This window comes from Ochotona curzoniae, unplaced genomic scaffold (assembly GCF_017591425.1).
Source record: "Ochotona curzoniae isolate NIBS_2020 unplaced genomic scaffold, NIBS_Ocur_1.0 contig_2210, whole genome shotgun sequence".
Classification (NCBI taxonomy): domain Eukaryota; kingdom Metazoa; phylum Chordata; class Mammalia; order Lagomorpha; family Ochotonidae; genus Ochotona; species Ochotona curzoniae.
The window spans coordinates 2,528,199-2,544,280 of NW_024465369.1; the positions used below are offsets into that span (position 1 = coordinate 2,528,199).

General features: G+C 48.5%; 1 protein-coding gene across 1 annotated transcript in view; it reads right to left on the minus strand.

Moving 5' to 3' along the window:
* Positions 1–5,127, minus strand: part of TMEM163 (transmembrane protein 163) — a 281,838-nt gene extending 276,711 nt beyond the window's left edge. Inside the window, exon 1 of the mRNA XM_040971488.1 lies at positions 4,892–5,127. Within this exon, the coding sequence (XP_040827422.1) occupies positions 4,892–5,093 (202 nt within the window). The 5' untranslated portion in view covers positions 5,094–5,127. The remainder of the gene's footprint in view (positions 1–4,891) is intronic.
* Positions 5,128–16,082: the final 10,955 nt, after the last annotated feature.

The following is a 16,082-nucleotide window of genomic DNA, read 5'->3' on the forward strand; positions in this document are numbered from 1 at the left end:
TAGCACAGGGACCCAAATTCACAGTCCTGCATTCTATGTAAAAAAACATCTACCACACCATCTCTGGCTACAAACACTCTTCCTTTAACAGAGTGGGCAGCTTTATCACAACAGCTCCAAGGGATGAAGGAAATGCTAGTTAAATGCCAGGCACCAATACAACATGGGACATACCATACCTACAATTCCCACAGAGACAGCATCCTTTTTCTCTGCCTGGGTGCACACTCAGGTTGCCAAAAGAATAAGAAGAGTGTGACACCTGTCCTTACCCATCAAATAGAAAAAGCATAACAAATGTACAATTCTACACGATACGGGAGCCTGCAAAAACTAAAACCCCCTCATTCCCACTCCACCACAAGATTCACTGAATGAAGAACTGCTGTGAAGGAATGTGGCTAGTAGAAGGATTTGGCCTAATGTAACTAAGGGGGAGATGCAGCCAGATTGGGCATCCAGTTCTTCCTCCCTTCTGGGTATAGGGTGAGATTCCTTCTAGAACTAGGAATCTATAGTCACACAATGTAAGTCTGGAATATTCTTTAAGGTCAGTTCTTACAAAGTTAAGGGGGATGGAGAGAAGACTGCAGTAACACTTCTAGCTTAAACAGAAGCAGCATGACAGGAACTGTCCGTTTGGAAGACAGGGGTTGAAGTTAGACCCTTCTTAAAGAAGAGGTGGTCTAATTTCTATTAATTGTACTAGGGGAGAAAGTCAGAAAAGAATCCTGCTTCAAAGTCATGCCAGTGTCTTTCAGCTCAAGGCAATCAGCCATCAAAGCGCCATCCTTCAGGGTACTGTCTCCTAAAGGGTCCACATTGCCAAAAGCTGCCTCCTGCTCAAGATTTCCAAACTCCTCAGTTCTCTTTATTGCTCAGACTTGAGCATTCCTGAACAAGTTCGAAAAAGGCTAGAGAGAATGTTAAGAAGGTTGCCCAGTGAACCAGGTGTATCATACACAAGATTTTTAAATAATCAAGATTTTGTGTAGAAGCCACAGAACACATACCACAAGTACAAACACCATCTCTGCCACCTCCCTGCAGTGATCGCCCCAGACCTCCTTCAGAAATTCTCTTGGAAGTAAAAAACCAGAACCTCCTTTCTGTTTAAGTCTGGCCCAAGTATGATACAAAGTCATTTCATATGGAAATCCCATGCCCCTTTGTCTACTTCATCCTTACCTACCACATATCAACTCATTCCACGTTCACCTGCAATCATTGTTGTCTCCTAGCTATAACCTGGAGCAAGCAGATCTCATACACCCCTAGGAATTCATTGCCATTTTCCCAAATGACATGGTAAGCTTCCTTTGCCCCTGCCCAGTGTATTTTCATGGGGAAGTGAAGCCATACTAATTCAACCACACTTCTGGTAAACATTTTGACAGCAACTATGTCAAGAAATTCACCCACAGAGGTTAAAGATAAGGCTCCTTGTACAAGTAATCCCATTTTCTGAGAAACAACAGCAATCTGAACCTTCTAGTCTGCATTGACATTTATTCTTCCTTCCAAAGTCATCCGGTTTTAACAATCAGTAACAATACTCAGTCCACACCTATGAATCAATCTACACCCCCTCACCCACCACTGGGGCCCCCAGAGGAGCATCGAGTAACAGCCCACACTGCTTGAACTGCCACTAAGGTGTCACCGGAGTCCTCTCAACAAGAAGACTAAATGAGTCTCCCCCAGACTGTGTATGCCACCTCTGTAAGAAAAAGGAACCTCAGTGGGAAAAATGCCCCCAATGAGAAAGATTTGACAATTCCTAGTTAACTCTTTATTTCCTGATTTTTCTTTCTGAAAATAGAGCTGATATCAGGAGTGGAAAACCTCCCATTCCTCAAAGTAGAATAGGAAAGCCCACAAAAATCTAGTGAGAAATAGCCAGTCCACACACTGGTACCTCCACACCTAGGTCAGATCGATGGTCATGCAGCAGCCACTAGATGTGGGAAGGGTTCTCAGGCTGGCAACCAACCCAAGGTGGAAGAAAGGAAAGGCAAGACAGCCTAGTGCAGCCAAGACAAGCCCCACATTTGCACACAGGCCCACATGTTCCCTAGCTCCTAGGCTAGGGAATTGGACTCCACAGTCCAATTTCTCATCTCACTCCAATTTCATGTACTTGCCACCTAGGCTAGGCCAATACCAAGCTGAAGTGAGGGTTGAATTAGTGAAGCACTGACTCTTTTATTTATCTGGGGGCAGGAGGAAGCCAATATAAATGAGATGGTGGGGGGTAGAAGGGTGAAGCTGCCAGCTGTTTCCTATGTACTAGCTTGAATGAATTCCAATAGCTTTCTCCTGAGACATTGTCAACCTCGTGCTCTCTGAAGGGGAATTTTTATTAGTTTGGGGGTGGGGGAGGGAGTGTAGTGGGGAATGCTGAAGTTAAAAAGTCTCTAAACCTAAGGTTTGGGACAGAATGATGAGGGAAATGGAGATTAAACTAGGAGGCTGAAATGCCTGCAATGAACCTGATCTATTTTCTACCTGCTAAAGGTCTTAAACCACAAAGCATGTGCTCGTGGAAGAACAAGACCCAGCCAAACAGCCCCATGCTCACTGACAATGCAAGCTAGCTAGTTTCTGGGTACCAGCCCACATCACTTCTGGGGTGTGGTGGGGTGGGAGGAGGACCACCTCTCAAGTCCCCAAACCCTGGGCTATAAAGCAAATCTTTGATCAGAGTTGGAGACATTCAAGGAATCCTGATGGCTCAGGAGGGAGGAAGTCTGCGACAAAAGACAAGGCCAAATATAGGCACAGATCATGAGTACCCATCCCCCCACACCCCATAGGTATCTAGGCCTAATGTCTGCAAGCCAGGCAGCACAGAGAAGCACAGCAGGCTACTAGCCAGGCTTCCTCTCCTCCAAACCCTCTCCCCAGGAAGAAGGAGGTAACAGCAGCAGAACATTTCCAAGAGGAAAAAAAAAAAAAATCCATGCAGTCCGCAAGAAAAGGATATCACAGGCACTATTTATTTAACCAAAATGATCATTAACTCTTCCCATCAGGAGTCAAGTCAAACAAAAGAATGTCACATCGCCGTTCAGCTCTGCTCCCAGTGCGCCACACACGCGGCAGAGGGTTCTTTGGGGACCAGGACACATCCCAACAAGGAGGCTGTGTGTGACCTGCAATGCCTTCACCCAGGCAGTTCATGAACACTGAAGGCTTTCACGCCATCACATAATGCAAAATGAAATTCAGCTGGCCACTAGAAAATAAGCCCAAGAACGAATTCAGAAGGGGTTGTATTTTTTTTTTTTTTTGTCACAGCTTGATCCTGAGCTACAAGATAATCCTAAATATTAACTCACCCCAGTACTATTTTCCTTCCTTTTGTGGGATGCGGAGAAAAAAGCCAGCGCCTACAGATGACCCGCAATGTCGCACAAAACAAGCTCAATCCACTTTTTCCTCCCTAATAAAATAAAAATCTCTACAAGATTAGTTGCAGGGGTTAGTGGCAATTAGCCCCATTGCATGTAACTGCTGGGCTTGCATGGGTCCTTACGAGGGCACGGGCCTCAGAAGAGAACCGGAAACCTGGGTGCCGAACTCGTTGTCTGCCACTGGAGCGGCTCCAGATCCTGCCCAGCATCGCTGCCCATGTTCGTCTCCATGTCAATTCTATCTTTCATGCTACGACTTAGAATTTCTAAGGAGAAAGAAATCGTGCATCCGAACACGAAACCGGAATAAAAATGTACAGGAGAGTCTAAGAATAGGACGGAAACCTGTTAAGACTAAAATATACTATCAACCCGCCACAGAGGATCAAATACTGCTTCCAAGAAAAGGGGGGTGGAGAGGCCGAGAACCTGCTCTCTCGCCCGCTCGCCCCCATCTCCCCCATCTCCCCCAACACGTCAGCCCGCTGGCAAGGCCGGGTCTGCAGGGACCCTGCTTCGGCCCCTAAGCGGTTTGAACATATCCATTTCGAGGAGTCCCGTTGCAAAGCAGCAAGAAGCAGAAGGGGTGTAGACGCGGTGAGGAATCCCAGCCCAAAAGAAACGAGGGAGAGACACAGGAGGGGGGGGGGCACCAAAGTGAACCCTGAAGGCTGCTCCACTCCCTGTGAACCACTCACTAGGGAGCTCGGGCGGGAGGGGACTGCGTCCGTGCCCGGGAGGACATTGGAGGGCTTCCAGGAGGCCTGGGTCCAAGGAAAGGCTGCAGAGACTGTGTGCTCTGAACGCTGCCTGGTCTCAGTGGCATCCCTCCACAGCAGGTTAGTGGACCATTCCCAATATCTCCTGCCCCAACTACCAGACAGCAGGGCAATGCCCCTTGGTGGCCCTGGCGCCCGGTGCAAGCCTGGGTTGCCTCAGTGCACGGTGGCCAGAGCCCTGGCTCGCACCCTTCCTTGCGCCCTTAGAGGGGGCGAGCCGCCCAAACGCTAGAGTGACACCACGAGACTTAACTCTCTGAAGTTCCCTTGGCAGCCGAAGCAGGCTTGCAAGAAGAGAGCAACCAGTCCGGGTTCTCTGAGTCCAGCGGGACCCGCAGTCCCCCGGGAGCGCTGGGCTCCTAAAGCCATAAAGCCTTTCGCAAACTTTTCGCCGGGCGACATAAGGGTACGGGCCCAGGCGGGGTCGGCCGGGAGGCAGCCGGGTTCTCCAAGCTCGAGGAGGATGGAACCGCTGCCAAGCCGGTGCCGGCCGCAGGAGGTGGGAATGCCGCCCCTGCTCTCCGCGCCTCGGCTAGGAAGTCCACGCTCCGCGCCCCCGCACGCTCCGAGGCGCGGAGCTCAGCACCCTGCCGGGCCCTAAACAGCGAGTCTGCGAGCCCGGATCCGCGGCTCCTCGGGCGCAGCCGACCCAGTCCGCGCTAGGGGCCCGGGAGGCCCGGGGCGGTGCCCGCTCACCTCGGTCCTCCAGCCCGTCACTGAACTGGCCGCTCTCGCTGATGCGCGGCTGCCGCTCCTCCTCGGGCTGGGGCGGTTCACGAGCCGGGGAACCCAGCGGGCCCGGGCTGGGGGCTGTGGTCAAGGGCGTGTGGCCCCGGGGCGGAGGCTGGACGGCTGAACCAGGGGGGCTGCGGCGCTCATTGCCCAAAGCCGGCTCCATGGCGCCGGGCTGCGGATCCCGGAGGAGGCGAGGAGTCCGAAGTGCGAGGCGCCGCAGCTCCTGTGGGCGCAGGGAGGGACACACGGACAGACCGACCGCGTGGAGAGGGAAGGAGGTGCACCGGGAGGGAGAGAGGGAGGGGAGGGGAGGATGGAGAGCCGCGCGGCTAGCTCGCCGGGTAGCTGAGGCTGGGGCCGCCTTGTCGCCGCCGCGCTCCGCCCCTGGGGGCAGGTGCGGGCGGCAGGGACCCGCCCCAAGGCGCCGGCGCTGGAGCCCGCGCACCGAAGCCGGTGAGGAGGGTGGGAGGGACCGGGTCTGGCCACACGCGCGGACGCTAGGGGGACTGTTCCAGGTGTGCGTGGGGACGAGCAGGCGGATCCTGCACGGCTAGGAAAGCATGCGACCAGGCACCTACTTCACCCGCGCCGCTGGATGGTACCCAGGGGGACCCCTCAGACCCGATTCCTGGAGTCAGCTAAGCCAATAGGGCGGCAGTGGCCCTCTGAGCGCAATAGCGCGTTAGAGTAGGGTCCCCGCCTGGGTTGCCACCCCCATTGCCGGTCTCTTTTGGTCTTGGGCCTTCTCGGGGGCTGAAACTCTCCGTCCAGAGTTCCCCCTCTGTCCAGCACCAGCTTAGCCAGCGGATGGGATGCCGGGCACGGCGGACGGTTCTGCGGAAGATGCTTGAATCTCTCCCCACCCCGCGACACCCCGCTGCGACTGTCCATAGGCCTTTGTTGTCGCGTCCAGTTCGGCTTATCATTTTTCTTATCCAAATGCTGCAAGTTTTCGGGACTCCTGGGAGTGTGGGGCTCCCATGCCTGGCCCTACGCTTCCGGCTGCGGCACCTCTGCCTGCGCGCTGCGGCGGTACCTGGGGCTGGGTTTCAGTGCTGAGGAGCGTGCACCGTTTTTAAAAGACTTAGCATGGATTTAGAGGTTTCCCCACCCAAGTTCTAGAATCCAGATTTCGTCTTTAGATTCATACCATCTCTCTAAATCTAACCCGAGTACTCTGAAATGCCTCGTGTAGAGAATTCGTCCTGTGTCCTTTCTCCTGGCTGCTGTTCTTGGAATCCAAAGCAGAGAGGGATGGAAATGCCTCTCTGATGTGCTGGGAACAAGCCTTGCTGGGGGGGAGGGGGCGCTAGGGTGGTTCCAATTAGGAGACTGACCTGACGTTGACCACCCCACTTTACCTTTAAGAACAACTCATTTCTCCAAGTAAACTGAAGGGCTGTGCTAAATTGTTTCAAAACCCCCTCTTCCTTGGATTTAAAAATTAACAATTCCTACCCACCGATCCTGATTCTGTCCTGAAGGTAGATGGCCTTCAGACCTGCTTGCACACTTCCCTCCCAGCTCCAGCACTCCAGCCTTGCACCATCCACTTGATCCTTCTCTCAAGGGCTCTCCAAGAACCACCTGGAGACCAGGCAAAACCAGCCAGGCCTCGACTGCTGCAGATTCTGATCGCATAGTGGATGTGCGTTAGCAGGCGTCACAGGTGTTTTCATAAGGCACCCCTTCGTTCCGAATCACTTGGGTTTTTGTTTTGTTTGCTTGTTGATGCCTATTTCTCCCTGCTTCTCTGAAATTCTGATTCAAGAGAACTCAGGTTTCTCTGGGACTCTCTGAAACAAACCACCTTCACTCCTCCCCGTACCTCTCCCTGCACATGCACGCACACACACGAGGGGGGCCACATGGGGGGTGGGGATAAGATGGTCTGCAGCAGGCTCCTATCCAAAAAGCAGGTTCCATGTTCCTCGGTTGGGTCTGTGATGCATTGCAAACATAAACATGCAGATGGACATGTTTATATAGGAAACAACAAAACAACAATACCCCCAAAGTATGTCATGCCTTGGCACGTTGAGTACTTTGAAGTGAAAGAAAGAGGCTCAGAGCAAGATATTTCTGTCTGTTGCCCTTCTTTCTAAGCTTCTGCTCCTCCCCCAAAGCAGTCCATAGAAGCTGGGATTCCTCTTTCTTTGGGGAGAACCCTTCTCCCCAAAGACAGCTATAAAGCCTAGACTGGTGCTCCAGCCTCCTCCACCTGGCCATGAAGGAATACTGTAACCCATGCTGACCGACACCCTAAGACCCTCGTTACAGAAGAGCCCTGTCCTCGGCCCAGGAGGGAGGAACACTGCCCAGAGGCCAAACACCACCCAGAAAGCCAGGCCTTGTTGATTTACCTTTGTTCATTTCACTGCTGCACAGCTCAGCATAAACACGGGCAGCTTTTCCTGGTCTTGGGGTCTTGGCGTCTGCAGACTCCCATGTCACATCAAACTTGCGTTAATTTGATTTGCTAGGCTTTCTTCCCCCCCTTGCTCACCTTCCTTAGCTACAGGAGTGTCAGGATGGGCAAGGAAAAGCATCACACCTGCAAACACTGGGATCCTTGGTAAAAGATTCTCAGCTGGTCTGAGATGGGGAAAGATCCCACATTTCTAACCTCCATTGCAGCGGATGCTGCTGGGCTGGTGGTTGCGTGCTGAGAAGGAACCATCTAGGGGCTATTTTTTATTCATGGGATAAATATATGTCCCTTCATGTTCCAGCTGCCCTGATTCACTAAGCCACTGCCATCTGCCCCAGAAAGATCCCTTTGACTCCAGCTCAACTCCGGGCACACCTCTCTGAACTGCAAGCAATTTAATAATTCACTGCATATTTCACATGTTGGGCCAGGATGGTAGTGCTTTTCAAGCCTGCCTGGATGCTAAGTAGACACAAGCCCTTGCTGATTAAGTAGAAGATAATGTTAGCTTACACCCTTGCGACGGCACACAAGGTAGCAGGCACCTGGCTAAGTGTGTTGTCTGCACTGTCTTCCTCCACTCAGTTATTACTGTCCTCATTTTATAAAGGTAGAAGCCAAGCTAAGTATCTAGTTCAGCTCCGTTTAGCACCTCATGTCACAGCAGCAGTGCCCCCTAGGGGAGCATCTTGGAAATTTGCAGATGCTTTCTTTGGTTATAATGAGAGGAGCAGGCAGTCACTGGCCTTTAGAGGGAGTGACAAGGCCACAGGAGACTGTGTCCCACCAAGCCTTCATATGCCAGGAGGGACCTCCAGCTCAGTTAAAACGTGCTACTTTTAAAAGCACACACACACACACACACACACACACACACACACACGTATACATATATATATTAGGATTTATTCATTTTACCTGAAAGAGTTATAGAGATCAAGAGATAGATTTTTCCTCCTCTCGCATTCACTCCTAAAATGGCCAAGACTGCCAGAAGTGAGCCAGGCTGAGACTGAAGCCAGGAAGCTTCATCAGCGTATCCCGTGTGACTGCAGGGGCCCAAACACCTTGACCACCTTCCTCTCTTCCCAGGTGCATTAGCAAGGAGCTGGATGAGCAGCAGAAGAGCTGGGACTCAAACCAGCACTCACTGTCACAGGTGGCGGCTTTACTTGCTATGGCATAATGCCAGCCCCTACAGTGTGCTTCTAATTACATTAGGACTTTGTTTCCTATATAAGCAAACATTTTTTGTACCTTTTGAGCACACAGAGAACTTTCCCAGTGATGTAACTACTGTTATCTCTAGAGAAGTCAGTCAGTCCTCTGTTCACAACTTTGGAAAATTAGGACACGAAGCTACTTCCACTCATGGCACCTAAGTCAACAAGCAGTGCATCTGTACCCTGCACATGTGTAACTGCCACTGGCAGCAAGTCCACACATACACACAAAAATGTTTATTTAGTTCTTGCAAAACATCAGAAACAAAAGTATCACTGGCAATCCAGACTCTTGTCTTCCTACTCTTAAAATAAGTAGGTGCACATGTCTAATTTATGACTTCTGATGCATTTCTAGTTGAACATTGTTAAAAGCAAACACATTCATTATGAAATGGTCCTACTTCTGTTCTTCCTGTGCTAATGTAGGTCACCATATTGATTTTTAAATTGTGTGCCTATATTATCTATGAATTTACTTCAGAATCACAATAGTGACACAGCCAAAAGAATTGTGCTGAAAAGAAACATTTAACCATTACAAAAGAGATGTGACAACTAAAAGCAATGTGATGTTATGCATGAGAGTCTGGAATAGAAAAAAAAAGACCTTAGAGGGTGGATATTGCGGCACACTGAGTTTTGATGTCACATGTGATGCCAACACGCCTTATGTGACTGCCTGGGATCAAGTCCTGCCACCTCATCTGATCCCACTTTCTGCTAATAGGCGTGGAAGGCAGCAGATGAAGATAAAATATCTGTGCCTCTGCCACTCCAGTGGAAGACCAGGATGGAGCGCCTGGCTCATGACTTTGGTATGGCCCAGCTGTTGCAAGCATCTGGGGAGCAAACCAACAGAGACAAGATTGATCTCTCTCTCTCAAAAATAAAAATAAAAAATAAAAAAATAAACATAAGAAATTTATTATTCAAAAAATGTATTAGTCAAAAAGAAATCTAAGTAAAAATTTAGGAACTATGAAGTCTGAACTTCAGCTAATAAGCTATAATAAATGCACACCAGTGGAAAATGTTAGAGAGTACTGAATGTAGAATGCAGGCTATACTGAAATCTCTGTCCTATATTCTCAACTATATGTCAATCTAAAACCATTCTAAACACTAAATTCACTTTTAAAATATAATTATATAATTATTTGACAAGCAGAGTGAATGGGGGTATGGTGGGGGTAGGGGAGAGACAGACATGCACAGAGAGATTTTCCCAAATGGTCTCACTGTTAAGGTCTGGTACAGACTGAAGCCAAGACATAGGAGCTCGATCCAAGCCAGCTACGTGAGTGGCAGAGACCGAAGTGCTTGAGCCATCTTCCCCTACTTTCCCAAGCAGCTTCGTCAAAGTGTAGCCTAGTGGCTCAAGTCCTCACCTTGCATGTGCCAGGATCCCATATTGGTTCTGGTTCATGACCTGGATGCACCACTTCCCATCTAGCTCCTTGCCTATGGCCTGGGAAAGCAGTCAAGAATGGCCTGAGCCTTGGGACCTTGCACCTGCATGGGAGACTTGGAAAAAGCTCCTAGCTCCTGGCTTCATACAGGCTCAGCCCTGCCCATTGCTGCCACTTCGGGAGTGAGCCAGCAGATGGAGGATCTTTCTCTCTTTCATCTCTGTAAATCTGACTTTCTAATAAAAATAAATAAAATCATTAAACAAATGTAGCAGCTAGGACTCAAACTAGCACTCAGATTTGGGATGCCAACATCATTAGTGGGTGTCTTTATCCACAGTACCCAAGTACCAGCCCCCTATTTTCAAAATAATTTTAAAGGAGAAAAAGTAAAGGTATAAATCTGAGAGATAAACACCCAAATCTTGAACTTACCTCATTGCAGAAGAGAGACAGTGGGAAAAAAAGTATTCAGGAAATTGAATAGTTATAAGGAAGATCAATATTAAAGTAAAAAAAAAAATGAACCACCACAAGAATTACACTAATATTCTTGATTTTGAATCAGTTTCACTGTCTTTCAGTGAGTCATTTTCCGTACAAGGGTAGTTTAAAAAGTTGCAAGACATGGAATTGAAACTAAATTGTGGGGCCCGGCGCGGTGGCGCAAGTGGTTAAGGTCCTCGCCTTGCACGCCCGGGATCCCATATGGGCGCCGGTTCTAATCCCGGCAGCCCCGCTTCCCTGCCAGCTCCCTGCCTGTGGCCCAGGAAAGCAGTCAAGGACCGCCCAAAGCTTTGGGACCCTGCACCCGTGTGGGAGACCCGGAAGAGGCTCCTGGCTTCGGATCGGCATAGCATCGGCCATTGCTCTCACTTGGGGAGTGAGTCATTGGACGGAAGATCTTCCTCTCTGTCTCTCCTCTCTGTATATCCACCTTTCCAATAAAAACATAATAAAAATAAATCTTTAAAAAAAAAAACTAAATTGTGGCAGGCACTTTGTTTAGTGGTTAACAAGCCTACACCTTACCTCAGAGGAGTGGTTGGGTCAGTATTGGTCTTAGGGAGCTGACTGTAGCTTCCTGCTAACACAGACTCAGAGCAACTTCAGTAAGACTCAAAGATAAGGAAACTCAGGTCAGATGAAACAACATTGCTAAGAGATCTTGAGCCTTGCTTTTAAAAAGAAATCATCTGTTTGTTTGAAAGGCAGAGTACCAGAGAAAGAAGAGCAGAGACTGGTTCATTCCTCAGATGGCCACGATGACCAGAGCTGGGCCTGAAGCCAGAAGCCAGGAATTTCTTCCAGGTTTCCCATGTAGATGCAGAGGCCCAAGCAACTTGGGCCATCTTCCACTGTGATCAGAAATGGAACAGCCAGGACTCAAACCAGCTCCCATATGGGATGCCAGTGTCACAGATACTGCTATGCCACAGTGCCAGCCCATGAGCCTTGCTTTTAACCACTTCACTGCATGACTTCTGTAGAAGACCGTGACAACAGTCCAGAGCATGGCTTCTGTACCTAATGCTGTGACATCAGATTTTAGAGTAAAGCTTCAGACTTTGTTAAGATGTGTGCACTGCGGAAAACCAAATCTAGACACATATTCATCTTGTGCGAGCCTTGAAGAAACATAAGCAGCACCCGAGAGTTAATGTGCCCTGACAAACATGATCTCCGAGACGTGGGGCTGACTGAGAAACTGTCCAGTATTGCACTGTCTCTAACCTGACTGCCAAAGTCAACCTCAACAGCATGCAAGGCAAGGGCCCGAAGATCTCTTGGAAAACAGGAAGTGTGTCTATCTGCCTGTGCATGCAGGTATGTATATTACATTTATCAACCCCCTTTCCTGTAGAAAAAAAAATCACTACAAACTAGGGCATAGCAACAGAACATTTGAAAGTGCACCATTTATTTATGATAAGCATTATTTTAGGAGGCTTTGTGTGCAAAATATCGTATGCTTGATTTTTCATGTCTGTGAGTCTACATCAACCCAAACATGCATTGAAAAGACTTTGTAAAACTGTGCTTAAATTGAACATGTATAATTTTTCTCATCATATTGTTTATTGCCTAAACAATAAAGTAGAATAACCACCTACACAGCATTTACATTACCTTAGGTATGACAAGTCATCTAGAGGTAACGGAAAATTTTGTAGGATGATATGCACAGGTTTCATACAAATACTTATGCAATTTTATATAAGGGACTTCAATATCTGCAAATCTTTCATATCTTTACAGGGTCTTAGAACCAATCCCCCATGCTTTTGAGGCACCTTTTAATGAGACAGACAACAAGAATTTCTGTGGCTAGCATTGTGGTACGGTGGGTTAAGCCACGCAAAACACTGGCATTCCTCATGAAAACCAGTCTGAGTCCTGAATGCTCTACTTCCTGATCCCACTTCCTGCTAATGCATCTGAGAAAGCAGTGCGAGATGTCCCAAGTGCTTTGGTCCCTATCATTCTCATACAAGACCTGGATGGAGTTCCAGGTTCCCATCTACACAGCCAGTCCCAGTCCTGGCTGCAATAGCCGGTTTGTGGGAGTGAACCAGCACATGCAAACTCTCTCTCCCTACATTCCTCCCCCATTCCGTCACTCTGCGTTTCAAACAAATAAAACAACTATTTAAAACAAAAGAATTTGTAAATACCACCTCTGTCCTTCAGAGACTACAGTGTAAGCAGGAAGGTCCAGTTCCATAGGCCAGAATCACGGAAGACAGGGCAACCAATTCATGCTGGTTAACCAGAAACATTCCTCTAAGTCCCATGATCTGGAAAGCTCCCTCAGTCCACCGGACATTAACACAGCTACCCAGCCTCCTCAGAGGCTTTTACAAATCTCCACGCTCAAACCCACTTCACCACTCCTGACTGATGACATCAGAAGTGCTGGGGGTGGGGCCCAGGCATACTTAGGGAAGACCCCCCAGGTGAGTCCAACACAGAGCCAAACATGCAAACACACCATGCCACGATGGGGTTTCTCAACTTGAACGTGCCCAATAATCACTTGGTGACTTCAGTAAATTGCAGATTCAAATTCGGTGGGTTTTGGGTGGAGCCAAATTTTCAGTAGCTCTAACAAGCACCCTGGAGATACCACGGTTGGTGGTGCATGGGCCCCCAGTAAAGAGCTGGGGTCTGGAATATACAACAGCCCACTGTGTTTTCATTTGAAAGAATCTGTAACAGAGTCAGGAAGCGGGCTGGGTGAAGACAAATTTAACAAAAGGGAAACACTGAAATAGAAGCAGCTGATGATCCAGCAAGAAGAGGGGCTGGGGCAGAGGACACTTTAGTTTCCATTTCTCACCATTGAGTGTGTGCTCAAGACACAGTGGACACTGAACAAAGTTGAGGTCGGTCAGCTTTGTGCGGTGCATTCAAACAGGGACTTGCGAGGATGGGAGGGCCTCCTGGACAGTGCTGGACATGAAGGGTCTGTAACAAGTTAAGGGCAAACTCGGTATGAACACACAGATCCACAGTTCTCTGTATAACATTTCCTTTGGGAAAAAGACTGACATAGGACATGGTGAAAGGGACTTCTGGTGTTGCTGGACAAGTTCTACGTTTTGCTCGGTAGCTCTTGCATTATTGTAATTCATGAAGCCTTGCATTTGATTTGCGTAACTTGCAGTCCCTATCTTTTATAATAAAAAATATTAAAAAAATTTTTTAATCCAAAATGATCAGATATATTGGGTGGGATGGGTAAGGCAGTCTGTGTTGAAGCCAAACAGCGGTTGCCAGGGGCTACTGCCAGAGCAGGTCTCATGAGTCATCTCTGTGAGCTCCATGGAGAATGTCAGAGATGGACAGGAGCAGGAGATTAAAGAGAATGAAGCACAAAGTTAGCTGAATGCAATATGAGAAGAGGGAGTTACATAAGCTCAGAAATGGCTTCATTTTCTTCTCATGTTAAGAAAGAAAAATTCTTCTTAATGACATCACTGTCCCTCCAATCTCCAGCCCCAATCTTCTTCCTCTCTGGCTGTTCTCCAGAGCCCCAGACCCAACAGTCTCCAGGTGACTAAGCCTCCCAAATTTAATAGACCCAAAGTCAGAAGCCAAAAATCCAGGCATCTTCAGCCTCCCTTAACTAGCAAATGACAGCAGCATCCACCCCATTGTCTTGGGTAAGAATCTGATGTAACTTCACTTGCCTCTTTCTTCCCCTTGACTTGCAGCAAGTGACCACCTTCCAAGTACCACCTGGGTCATCTCTGCCTCCCTGCCAGGCTCCTATGTCTTTTTCCTATGTCATTTTTTTTTAAAGATTTATTTTTATTGGAAAGGCAGATATACAGAGAGGAGGAGAGACAGAGAGCAGGATCTTTCGTCTGATGGTTCACTCCCCAAGTGACCACAATGGCTTGAGCTGAGCCAATCTGAAGCCAGGAATCAAGAGCTCTTCCGGGCATCCCACGCAGGTGCAGGGTCCCAAGGCTTTGGACCGTCCTTGACTGCCTTCCCAGGTCATAAGCAGGGAGCTTGGTGGGAAGCAGGGCCGCTGGGATTAGAACCAGTGACCATATGGGATCCTGGCGCGTGCAAGATGAGGACTTTAACCACTACACTACCGTGTTGGGCCCACTCATATGTCTTTTGTGTGGACTCCCATTGTCTCTTGCCTGGGATGTTTGGTGGTCTCCTGGCCAGTCCATCACCCCCTGCTCCAGCCCTTAACACCCTCCTACCACAGTGTTCTTTCCAGGAAATTGCTCTAACCATATTGCTCCTCTGTTCACAGCTGCTTCTGGAAGAAAGCCTCTGATCCCTTGGGTTGCTGGGGGTAACCCTCATCATCTCTCTCCTGCCTCCTTTCTCTCTGTACAATAGCTTGTCCAAAAATAGTTCTGGCCTCCAGCCTTTGTTTCTCCAATAGGTCAAAATATTGTTTGGTTTCCCAAAACTGGACAATTTCATCACATGTGCAGCTTTTTGCTACTCTCTCTTCCTGGAGCAATCTTCTGGGTTCTCTGTCAATTCCAGTCAAAAGCAAACAAACTTTAGGGACTAGGGCAATGGTCCAGCAGCTAAATCCTTGCTTTGCACCCACCAGAATCCCATATGGGCAGTTCATGTCCTGGCCATTCTACTTCCCATCAAGCTCCCTGCTTGTCACACGGGAAAGCAGTAGAGGATGACCCAAATCCTTAGAACCCTGTACCCCCAACTGGGAGACCCAGAAGAAGCTACTGTCTGCTGGCCTGAGCTCAGCCCAGCTCAGCAGCCACTTAGAGAGTAAAACAGCAGACAGAAGATCATCCTCTCATTCTCCTTTTCTCTGTAAATCTGCCATTCCAGGAAAAATGAATAAATTTTAAAAAATAAAAATATAAAGCAGGCACATTCTAGAACCTTCCACTCTCTGAAGAGTGCCAGTCTCTACATGCCTTTCCAAACACCACTCCCACCCCACCAAAGGGCACCACTTGTCCTGTTTCTCTCCTGTTTATACAATATGCATTATTCTGCATAGCCCTTACAACATTTTATTTCTCTAATTCAACTAGTTTAGCAATTTCCTTAAATTTTTTTTTATTTAGTTGAGAGAGATAGTGACAGAGAGACATACACTGTGCACAGATAGAAAATTTTCCATCTGCTACAAAAAGGCTGCCACAATCAGAGCTGGACCAGGCTAAGGCCAGGTGTCACAAGCTCCATCTTGTTTTCCCACATGGGTGGCAGGGGCACAAGATTTGGACTATCTTACGTTACTTTTCCAGGCAAACTACTAGAAAGCTAGACTGGAAATAGAAACGGAGATCCTCCATCTACTGCTTCACTCCACCACTGGCTGCAAGCCAGGGTCAGGAGCCAGGAGCTTCTCCTGGGTCTCACACAAGGCCCAATAGTTGGGCCATCCTCCACTGCTTTGCCTAAGCGCATTAGCAGCAAGCTAGACTGGAAGTGGAGCAGTCACAACTCCAATCAGAACCCCTATAGGATGCTGGCATTGCCAGTGGTGGCTTAGCCCCTTCTTGCTCTGCCTTCTGAGTTACCAGATTCATTCTAGGGCTGGTCACCTGGAGGCTATAACATGTAATAGC